General features: G+C 39.2%; 1 protein-coding gene across 1 annotated transcript in view; it reads left to right on the top strand.

Moving 5' to 3' along the window:
- The window catches only part of LOC149807481 (uncharacterized), a 68,275-nt gene extending 57,502 nt beyond the window's left edge, over positions 1-10,773 (top strand). The window contains exon 17 of the mRNA XM_089967071.1: positions 8,434-10,773. Within this exon, the coding sequence (XP_089823197.1) occupies positions 8,434-9,511 (1,078 nt within the window). The 3' untranslated portion in view covers positions 9,512-10,773. The remainder of the gene's footprint in view (positions 1-8,433) is intronic.
- The last annotated feature ends 1,626 nt before the right edge of the window (positions 10,774-12,399 follow it).

The raw sequence follows: 12,399 nt of genomic DNA, 5'->3' as shown, positions 1-12,399 counted from the left end.
TCCGCAATGAGAGGGTTCTCTTCACCTGGGTGGCTGGCAGTTGCAGTACCTGTAGGCAAGGAGGTAGCTTCTTTCCTGGGAACGTTTGTTATATTATCATATTGATCCACATAATGATGTGGCTGTGTGGCCTCCTCTGATGGTTCGCGGGCCACTCTTCGCGGAGACGAAAACAAGGGTTCCGCCAGCTCGATAGATTCGGGAGAAGACAGATCATTCATCCCATATTCAAAGTCTATTCTGTCCGCCAGAACGGATAACCGTTCGGAATCACTGTCTGAATGATCCATCTTCTCCTCCTTCTGGCTCCTTCTTCCTTCATGGTCTCCAGTCACATCTTCATTGGTGCACATCTTCATTGGTGCCCTGCTCAGGCTGCTTCTCTTCCAGCATTCTCCTTATGGCTTCCATTTTCACTGGCCTATCCATCCTCCAACTGCTGACTGGAGAGTATGCTGCATAGCCCCTATCAAGCACGGGGTGCACATTGTTCATAAGCGAAGTCAGATGTTGTCTGCTCTTCGCACATGTGTATGTGCAGCCTTCATATGGGCAACTGATCCGGTCCCCGTGCTTGTCTCTGCAGTGTTGCCTTAGACTTTTCTGACTGGTGTAGGTAGCGTAACACTGACTGCATTTGTACAGCGTCATTTTTGTTGTTGTTGGTGTTTGTTACCTGTAATGACAGAGACAACACAAACGTGGTTATGTATAGTTTCTTTACCAATAAAACACCGATTTTATTGTTACCCCTTTACCCTATCAGTGAGACCGTTGCTTATATTGACACCCAAAGTGGTAATTTAAGAGCAAGATGAGGAGGAACAATAAATTGTATCATCTTTCATGCAGTTGCTTTAGTTATCCAGCGTGCTAAATATCCGATTAGAACACATGATGCAATCATACCCAGTTACACCTACAACCGTATGCTCTCCGATATTACCAATATCAAGAGCATGGGGATACATAAGTATTTCACGTAATGTAACTTCCTTCGTCTGTCAAACTCCTAACAGATTCAAGGTTAACTGATTCGATTATATGGCATACGCTGACATCCACTTAGGTAACATTCTGCTGCTAGCACTTCTGCTTTCAAAGCTGCCATTAACTGGTTCCCTATCCTTTCTCGTATTAGGCTGTCTATTATCGTTGCATACTTCTTTTTTTATATTATATTTCTTTGTCTTTGTCTTCCCTTCCCCCAGGCGCGTCAGTCTGTTGCTTGACCCAGTTCTGATATTCCCCATGAAAGGGCTTCAAAGTGTCATGATGTACAATTTTCTCTTTGGCATTTGGGCTCTTCCTGACTTGATAAATCAGATCTGAGATCTGACAAATGCATAGGTACGGTCCTTCCCACTTCTCTTGCAGTTTGGGAGATTTTCCCTTGGTTTTGGTTGTAACTCGGATGCAAACAGCTTCTCCTACTTTGTACTTGATCTGATTTGCTCTGTGGTCATATCTTCTTTTCTGTCTATTGCTTGCTTCAATCATGTTCCCCCGTGCTTTTTCGTGGATATCCCACATCTTCTCTTGGAGTGACAGTATATAATCAGAATCGTTCTTAGTGTCTCCCAAGTAAGGTGGTTTTCCATAGAGTAAATCTACTGGTAATTCTATTTCTCTTCCTATCATCATCATACTTGGTGAGTATCCAGTGCTCTTGTGCACTGGTGTCAAATATGCCAATGTTGCTAAGGGTAAATGGGCATCCCAATCGCGTTGATCCGCTGAGATGTACTTGCTTAAAATATCCTCCACCGTTCTGTTAAATCTTTCAACCATACCATCACTTTGGGGGCGGAAAGGTGAAGTTCTTGTCTTGTCAATACGTAGGATTTTGCACAAACTCTGAAATACCTGTGACTCAAATTGACGGCCTTGGTCCGTATGCAACTGACGGGGCACACCAAAACGGAAAATAAATTGGTTGACAAATAACTTAGCAACTGTTGAAGCCTCTTGATTTGGCATAGCATAACATTCAGTCCATCTAGTTAATTGATCCGTTACAACTAATATGTATCTGTTTCCGAAAACAGTTTCTGGAAGAGGACCCGTGATGTCCATAGCCACTCGTTCCAGTGGAGCTCCAACACTGCTTCATTTTTGCTCGGTTTTGACATGGCGTGTTTTTCCTCATTTGGCATTGTTTACACCTTGCACACCATTCGGATACACTGTTTTTGTATCTTAGCCAATAAAATCGTTCTTTTACTCTTTCAAGTGTTCTGGATATACCAAAAATGTCCAGAACCAGGGTTATCGTGAAGCATCTGCAAAACTTCATTCTGCAATGATGATGGCAATACTAACTGATACATTGTTTCTCGTGTGGGGCCATACCAGACTCTGTAAAGTATACCTTGTATGACTTGTAGTCTATTCTACTGAGACCAATATTCTTTGCAGTCCACATTTTGAAAAGATATTTCCTCCCACTTTGGTCTTTCTTGATAATTCTCCTTCCATTTGATGACTGTTGACAAAACGTTATCATTCATCTGAGCCTCTCTGATCTCAGATTCAGACTTCCTTTGAAACCAGTTACTTTCTATGCGGAGCGTTTCATTAGTTTTGTCACTATTACTCAACTGCATTCCGCCTACCATCCTAACTTTTGCCAAAGAAGTTTCATCGTCTTTAACCTCTTGCCTTTTACAGTAGTCACATGGATAGCATGGTCTACGTGACAAACCGTCAGCATTGCCATGTCTTCGGCCTGGACGATGTTGTATGGTCACCTTGTAAGTTCCTAAGATTTCCAGCCACCGCGCCATTTGTCCCTCCGGGTTCTTGAAATTAAGGAGCCAGTTAAGTGCTCCATGGTCTGTGCGAACAAGAAATTCTACTCCATACAAATAATGATGAAAGTATTTGATCGATTGTACCACTGCAAGAAGTTCTTTTCGGGTAACACAATAATTTCTTTCAGCCTTGGAGAGTGCCTTACTGTAATAAGCAATTACTTTTTCAATACCATCTTGTACCTGAGATAGTACGGCTCCAATAGCACATCCACTTGCATCAGTGTCCAAAATGAATAAATGTTCTACATTTGGATATGTAAGAATCGGGACTGAGGTGAGGAGATCCTTTAATTTCTCAAAAGATTGTTGGCACTGTGATGTCCACTGAAACTTTACCTGTTTCTCAGTCAGTTTGTGTAATGGTCTTGCTACTTCTGCAAAATCTTTGATGAATCTGCGGTAATAGGAACAGGTTCCAAGAAAACTTCTCACGTCATGTAAATTCTGGGGTTGTGGCCACGCTTTAACTGCTTCAGTCTTGGCTGGATCAGTCGATATACCCTCACTGAAAACAATATGGCCAAGGAAAGTGACCTTCCTTTTGAAAAGCTCGCACTTTTTGGGTGACACTTTTAACCCTGCATCGCGGATTCGTGAGAGAACATCAGCAAGCCTTTTGATATGAGTGTCTATGTCTGTGGAAAACACGATAATATCATCCAAATAAATGAGACATGTCTCCCAATGAAGACCAGACAGGACAAATTCCATCAAACGCTCGAAAGTCGCTGGGGCATTGCACAGCCCAAATGGCATAACATTGAACTGATAAAGGCCACATGTCGTCACAAATGCTGTTTTCTCTTTGTCTCGGGAATCCATTTCAACTTGCCAGTAGCCACTGGCAAGATCAAGGGTTGAGAACCAACTTGACCCTCTCAGTGCATCAAGTGAATCGTCTATGCGTGGGAGTGGATATGAATCTTTCCGTGTGACATGATTGAGGAGCCGGTAATCAACACATAACCTAAGTGAACCATCTTTTTTTGTAACGAGAACCACTGGAGCAGCCCAGGGACTCTTTGAAGGTTCGATGATTCCTGAGTCCAACATCCGCTGTATCTCTTCTCTGGCTTCCTCTCGCTTACTAAGAGGCAGTCGTCTTGGGGCTTGCCTTATTGGAAGCGCATCCCCAGTATTAATCCGATGGTGAACGACATTTGTCCTCCCAAGGTCTTCTCTATTTCTAGCAAAAATGTCCTGATATGACCAAAGGAGTGTTTTAACATCTTCTAACTGTTTTGATGATAATTGCTCTTGACAGTCCACCAAAATATTTTGTAAATGCTCTGGGCAACCATTTTGAACTTTGACGGAGCCAACACGGTCTTCTTGGATATCAATGTCGTCTTCTGGTATTTCTACTTTTTCACAGACCGCGGCACAAATACCTCTGTACAGTTTCCTAGCTTCATTGGAAGCATTCGCTACCCATAGGGGGAATTTTTCCCCCTCGATTTGACCCATGATTTTCTACAAGAGCACTCTCGACGTTTGAGACATCACCTTTTACATCGGCCAAGATTATCTTTTCGCTAGCTGGAGGTATTATCAATGTTTCGCTTATTGTAATTCGAAAAATAGAGTCCCGCTCACTTTCCTTTTGGCACAATTTTTCTCCATAAAAAGTGAGTGTTCCCTGTCTCATATTTATTTGACAGCCGTGTGCATGTAGAAAATCATATCCAAGAACGGCAGGTGCGTCCACTTGAGCAACAATCACCTTATGTTCTACAACTTTGTCTTTAACCTTTATAGTGGCTTGTACATATCCACAAGGAGCGACAAGTCCCCCATCTGCCATGCGTAGTTTTGCGTCATGTTGTATAAGTTTCGGTCTGTTGTGCTTTGGAATGGTGTTACATTTATCTGGATGGACAACTGTAATGATAGATCCAGTATCTATCAAGCAGTTTACTTCAACTCCACATATTTCTGTTTTAATGTATAATCCATCTGGTAATGATTCAAACTTAACAGCTTCTAAATCCTTGGACCTTTTTGTTGAGGAGGCCGATGTAAGGTCCATTACACCAGCCGATTCAAGTTTTCCGATCTCTTTTGTTTGTTAGTAAGAGCTCCCCTGTTACCTTTTGTGAGTTCGTCCTTCTGTCTCTTGATACACTCTCTTTTCCAGTGTCCTGGTTTATTACAATAATTGCAATTCCCCGGTTTTCTATTGCTAGAACCATTCCTAGCTTGTCCCACAAGTGTTGATGAAATTCGTCCGTCAGTCTGGGCCTGTATCACAGAAGCTCCATATACCGCCGCATCCATGACGTCTTTATCATCGCAATCTTCTCTCTGTTGTCTGATGCTGTTTTTGAGTCCAAGCCTCCTTCTTCTACCAGTTTGATATGCTTCGTATTCAAGGGCTATCATTAACGCATCCTCAGCTGTTTTTGCCTTCCCATGATGTACGGCCCATTCCATTTCAGAGTCATTCAACGCATCTGTAAAATAATCAAGGCATAGCTGTTGTCGAATCTCCATCTGTGCAGAGGGATATGCCAATCGGACTAACCTCTTTATTTCCTGTGCCAACTCAGGAAGTGTCTCATCCCTCTTTCTTAATCGTGTCTTAATCTGAGCCCTATATAATTCAGCCTGATTCTCAGGTTGGAAACGTACCGTTAGCGCAGCAACAAGACTATCAAAATCTCTACGTTGTGATACTGAGAGGTCGCTCAGCACCCCTTGGGCAATTTCTCTCAAAGCAGTAGCTAACTCTAGAGCTTTGCTTCTTTTATCCCAGTTATTAATCTCAGCCACCATTTCGAAATGGACAATATAGTCCTGCCAATTTGTAGTACCATCATAAAAGGCTGGTTTCCGATGTTTCAGCTGACCCCCATTGAACCGGACATGAGACTGACTTCCACTTAAATAACCTGGATCATCTCTGACATCCTGTAACCTCCCAATTCCATATGACGGCTGGCCAGTTCCGTCACCACCAGCATAGGAAACAGATGTCCCAAAGATCCCCTGCCGTGTCTCACATTGAAAATCCCTGGATATTCCCGTGGTGCCCAGCACAGTACCCAAATTACTGCTTGAGCACCCCGCCCCAACCTCGAGGTTTGAAGCATAACTTCTGGAATTACGTGTTCCCCCAGTCTGGGACACTTCTCCTAGACCACCACCAGAAATTCCCCTGGAATGATCCACAAACAACGGCTCCTCATGAAAATCAAGTCGTTGTCTCACTATTATGGTTCTCAGGTCATCATATGCCTTTTGTAGCATATCCAATCGATACTGCAAGTTTTCCCTTTCCATACTTTTCTCCTCCGACGTTTGACAGTTTTCCCTCTGGCATGTCAGTTCTGTTTCAAGGTCACACTCAGAAGCTGGCATCCTTAATTGCACTTCTCCACTTGGTGTTCCCGCTGTATAGGCAAAGGCCTGCGTGAGTTTAATTATCCCGGCACCGGGTTCGCTGTCTCCACTGTACCGTTGTGTGGACGACATATTCCTTTCCATTCTTTTGAAGTATCAAAAGATGTTTCTTCCAGGAAGATCCTCACCGCTGCCACCACTGTAACGTGCTCCACCCCGGGGTTAATTTCCCAGCGCAAGCTCCTTTATATTTAGAGAATTTCTTCCTGTTTCGATGGTTCGGCAATCCTCAAACCGTGACTTTGAATTGGTTGCAATAGTATAATGTACTGGTAGTACATAGTACGTCGTCTGATAACAGACGAAATCTCTGTAGAAATAATGGCTTCTTATACTAGCTACTTATCCGTGAGGAAATTATTTATCTAAGTATATAAACAACATAAAATCTGAACGAGAAAAATAGAGGATTTATTTTAGTCTTAACATGTCAATAAACACTTCAATATAATAGAATTCACATATTCTCTTCCTAGTCAATAAATAAATTAGCATAACAGAACGTACATATGCTTATAACCAGCAGTTTCAACAGTTAGTATTAAATAATAATATTGATCAAATATAATTTACTGTAATACTTTTATAATGTTTATAGGGGTAACATTAAAATCCCAATACAAACGGATTCAAATAAATAGAATTAACAGGCGAAACGGGTGACAATTTCTTTTACGATAAAAATATAAAGTCATACAAATGTACTGAAATAGCGTTATGGAGGCCCTATATCCCTACGTAAGAGTATTCAACACTTTATCTTTGGCTTTGATTTTCCTTAGTACATAACTTTACTATTAAATTTTTATATTGCATAAATGAATATGTATTTTCTAATATTATTATTTCTACTTAGAGAATGATAACATTCCCTATCACTTTTGGAAGCCGATAATATATTGTAGTTGTATACGAACCCGATGCCGGTTGAAGGGAAACTGACTGGTTTGCGCGACACCCATATTTATAACCTTCGGTTGCACTACACAGTGTAACACTCCGCCAAAATAGTACATATTGTTAACAAGTATTTAAGACTCAATAAATACTAAATATCGTTAAATTATTGAGATACAAAACAAACATTAAATGCTAATTATGTTATTACAATCTTGATCGCAAACGTATGGTCAAACACTAGAATCCTTGTGTCACACGTATAGACAGTAAACATTGGCCTCCAAACAAGTTGGTGGTGCGAGAAATGCGAGAAAATTAGAACATGCACCATCCTAATGCGTTATCCTCGCAGGTGAAGGTAAGTTCATTATTTTCTTGTTGAGCATAACTTATTCTACTTAAAAACTAGTTATATCAACAGTTTATTGCTGTTCAATAATGACTGCATATATCGCGTAGTGGAAATCTGAGGTGCCTCCAATACGTAAATTGCCTCCAAAACAAAGATGGCGGACATTGTGAAGTACATTGAACGTTGTACATAATATGAATAATACAGAACATTTGTTTTGTAATACAACGAACTTAACATAGTCTCAGAATATCCAATTATATATGAAACTAGTATATGTGTGATTTACAGCATTGAAACAATGTAAATCAATGATATGACACATTGGAGGTGCCTCCAATACGTAAATTGCCTCCAAAACAAAGATGGCGGACATCGTGAAATACATTGAACGTTGTACATAATATCAATCATACAGAACATTTGTTTTGTAATACATCGAACTTAACATAGTCTCAGAATATCCATCTGCATATGAAACTAGTATATTTATATTCATGTAAAATTCATGTAAAATTCGTAACTATATATATATATATATATATATATATATATATATATATATATATATATATATATATATATATATATATATATATATATATATATATATATATATGGCTGTGTCAGACTACTGCATCAATCAAAGATACTGGTCTATGGAACACGGTTAGAACAGCAAGAGTCTGGACTGTTCAGTGATGTTTCAAAGGGAATTAAGCCAAATAGACACATAACGACCTTTAACAAATTAAGTTTATGTATATGTTAGTTTTTAACGTTAGCATTGCAAGAAATCTTATCGCGTCAACAAACAGTGATTTAGTTTATGGCCCTGAATATTTTCAAGCAACTCGTATCAGTTTTTTTTATTTAAATTTTGTCTTCATTTTCTCGATTCAGCTTCTTTCATTTTTATACTCAAAAAAGAAACTTTGTTTTGTTTTTGTTCTAATTTGATAGGTCAGAGAAGAGGGAAATAAATGAATTTGAGGTAAAGGCAAAATCGACGATGGAAGATGAGATCTTTTTAACAGAAGTACTAGATGTTTTAGAAGATTTTGATACAGATAGGGCAAAGAAAATTAGTGAGAAATCTCGGCCTCACAAGCAGATGTTACCTCCCAAAATACCGAGGGATAGAAAAACTAAAAAAATTCAAGATAGTTCTTCCAAGCAGATAGTTGATGGGGATGATGGTAAGAAAAATAAAGTAGGTCATGTGTCTGCAGAAGAAACTTTTTTTGAAGTGGACCGGGAGCATGAAAAAGGAAATTTTCGAGAGGACTCTTCAAATATCTGGGATCAAGATGATGTTGATAAAGTGATAGGGGAAAAGAAAAGGGCAAGACCATTGGAGGACAGCATGACATCTGGTCATGTACTGGAGTCTTCCACAAAGGACTCACAAACAAGTCTAAGAGTTAACAGAATGGAAGAAAGCAAAGAAGTAGAGCGCGAAGGAAGTATTTTTGGTGAAGGCGATTACAGAACCGCTGAGGATGACGTCGATAGCAGATCCGATGACAGACAGCCAAAATACACCCAAGACAAAATTGGTTCTTCTGGCGATGTGAATGCAACAGGTGGCGTTATCTTGGGCGAATCTGGTGACAAATATGTTTATATGGAGAAGGGTAAAAAAGAGGATAAGAAGGAGCAAAATGGTAGGGTGGAAGAGGAAAACGAAAGATTCATTACTAATAAATCGGAGGATCTTCTGCCAATATCTCATGATCATCGTTATGAAATGAGGGAAGAAAGAATTGACACAAATACAAACATTTGGAGTGATGACAAGAACAATCTCGACGAAGCGTCATATGATGTAGAAGAAAATGAAATGCGACATGGCAATCGAGAAGCGAGAGAAAACGAGCAGTCGCAAGTGAAAGAATCGGTATATGAAATTGGAACCGGACACGTTCGTGGTGATAACATATTACAAAGCCAAGAGCAGAAGCAAATAGCAGACGACAGCGATTCTTTTGATTCGGAGGTAGATTACGATTTTTTCGAAGATAAACCAGAGCATTCATGATGAATACTGTTAATTAGTTGTAAATACGTATAGCCAAATGACAATGATATGGTATGATGTTAATTAGTTGAAGATACACATTACCAAATGAGAATTGGTTAGTATTATCTTGGAAGTAGAAAGAGGTCACCCGTATGAAGAATTAAGTATACATTGTAAACTTTAGGGGCAATCCAAATGCTGTAGGACTGAAACTAGACTTGAAATCTTCACATAGTTCTATAGTTTATAACCCGCTTAACGTTCTGTGTGGATCTAACCGGAAAGAACCATGTGCGGAACGATGGCCGTTGTCAGATTTTGCTAGCAGACGCGCCAGACTGGTGAAATCGCTAATTGATGCTGTTTGGTCAAAGAAAGAAAGAAAAAGAGAAACTAGCGAAAAAGCAGAAAAGATAGACAGAAATGATGCACATAGAGAATGTAAATGGGGAAGTAGATATAGGGTAGGCGAAAATAGACTCGGTTACAGACAATATTGATCATGGATAAGTAAGGAAGATACCAAAACACTGCATATTTTTTTTAAAAAACCACTCCAATAACGAAAGAAACATTGTGTACTTCACTTACGTTTGTGTATAAACATTCTCGTTTGTCATCTTGACAAGGAAATGTGGCTTTACAACGTTTTGCATAGCTAGTATACGCAAATGGTGCTTTTCTCCTTTTTTTTATTTGGAACGCCATTTAATCGTAAATTTAGCTATTGTTTATGATTTGAAACAGGAACAACTGATTAAAGTAGTCCACTTTTAGATCGGCAAGCATAGGTCAATGTCGAATCTAATTTTCAAATGCGACATTATCCCATTGATGAAGGGTCATGTATCTGTTAATTTTGAGAATTAATATGAATGCAAGTGGTTTCGGTTAATTTCCATAACTGTAATATGCATTCACTTATTACAACACATGGGTGAGCTTTGATGACTGGCCCAAGTTTCGAGTTTGAAATGATATTTGTATGATTGGAACTGGCACGTGAAAACAGGTGATGGATGTTTGAGCTCTAGAAGGAAACGAATGTGAGAACATTGAAGACTTAAACTTACTTAATCGTGTATTTTGACTCATACCAGTAACTCGAATGAGTAAAGCGAGTTATTGAGGTTTCGACTGTATTACTTTATTGAACATAGCTAGCTTATCAAGGCCAATTAACCATGTATAATGTATACAGTAACTACTCAACATTTTGAATGTGTAAAAATCCTGTAATTAATGACCGATCTTGTGATAAAGTTCATGAGATAACCAAATACGACTTTATTTTATGTATACATGTTTGTGCATTACAGTGTATGTATGTATTAATATACATATATATATATATATATATATATATATATATATATATATATATATATATATATATATATATATATATGGGGTTCTACGAACGCTCTGTTATGAGTTGGGGTGGGGTGCTCCCAATATTTATTTGAATTACTATGGAATTCCCACCTGGCTCGTTTTTGTAGGAAGTGAAATTAGTGATAGAGAGAGATATAGCTCCGAGCCCCCAGTCAGCAATACCGACAATTAAATTATTAAGAACACAAAGGTGAAATTCAAAAGAATAACAACTTAATACAATTTAAACGATATTAATTTCTCAAGCAATCTTCTTCCTCTCGACCATGTAACAACCTATTTCATCACGTGATTATAGTGTGAAATGGCTTTCCCCTGTACTTGGTTTCTACTCATCTGTGCTCTACTCTGCTAATTCCTTTCCTCCTTCCGGCGCTCTCCGTACTGCGATTCTTCCTATCCTCTTCCTCTTTTGTCTCCTTTTCTCCTCCCCCTTCTCTCTCTCTCTCTTTCTCTAGCAACTAGGCTTGTTCTTTGCCTACTGCCTTGTTAAATCCTGTCCCTCTGAGACTCGGGACTTGACTACCCGGTAGTTCTGTCCCCAAAAGTTTCCTGTGAAAAACACAAGGACGTTAGCATGTTTAGTTAGCCATCTCGCTCACCCTAAATCAACAATCAGTCATCAGATAGAGGCTATCTACATCTTCGGTCACGCATTCGTGCACATCGAAAACCACACACGTTCTTATAAAACAACGTTGCAATAAAGAGCGGTATCCTACTTATCATACAGACATCACTAAATTGCGTCACATCAATATATTCTTAATCTCATTATTCTGAACAATATCACAACAGTCAGACGCATTTCTGTACATTACACTCCCACAAGTGTACACAAATATTCAAATCCATATTATTTAAATTTACACACTGCAACCATTTCCAAAGTTACAATTTAATTCAACAATTGCAAAATCTAGAACATCACATAAATAAATACACTAGTTTACCACGAAGTAACCCCATAGCGAATTACAATATTAATTCTGACTACGAGCTAGCAATCTACATAATCATAGCTCATTTCTCTAGTACGCATGTAAATTAAACAATACAAAGGTAATTCTACGTACTAACAATTCTAGTAAGTAAATATACATACTGCACATAATTACAATTACAATGCCGTAATATTCTGCAACAATCGAGCAAATAACTCACTGACCTTTACGAAGCTTTCTGTCCTTGAATGTACCAAGGTTTCTTTTCCCGCCAATTCACGAGTGGCTTCCTCGGAGTTATTGCTACAACTTCTCAGTACGATGCTTCACAATGACCAATTCGTTCCCAGTCCAAATGACTGTTAAATTCTGGTTCGAATTGATGGCCCCACCCTTCCTCAGTTCCGATTGTATATCAATTCTACCCAGTCGGTTCAGTTTAACAGACGAGCCTCAGGCCATCTGTCAAAGCGGGGAGATTTACAACAGCATCGAGGGTCCTTTGTTCTAGAACAAAGTTTCCAACGTCGACATGTTAGTTTTGAAACCTAACGATGTGGGTTCTTG

This window comes from Sinohyriopsis cumingii, chromosome 1 (genome assembly GCF_028554795.1).
Source record: "Sinohyriopsis cumingii isolate HCF-2022 chromosome 1, ASM2855479v2, whole genome shotgun sequence".
NCBI classification, from domain to species: domain Eukaryota; kingdom Metazoa; phylum Mollusca; class Bivalvia; order Unionida; family Unionidae; genus Sinohyriopsis; species Sinohyriopsis cumingii.
Note: the sequence above shows the minus strand (reverse complement) of the source record. Positions and strands in the feature narration are given on the sequence as shown.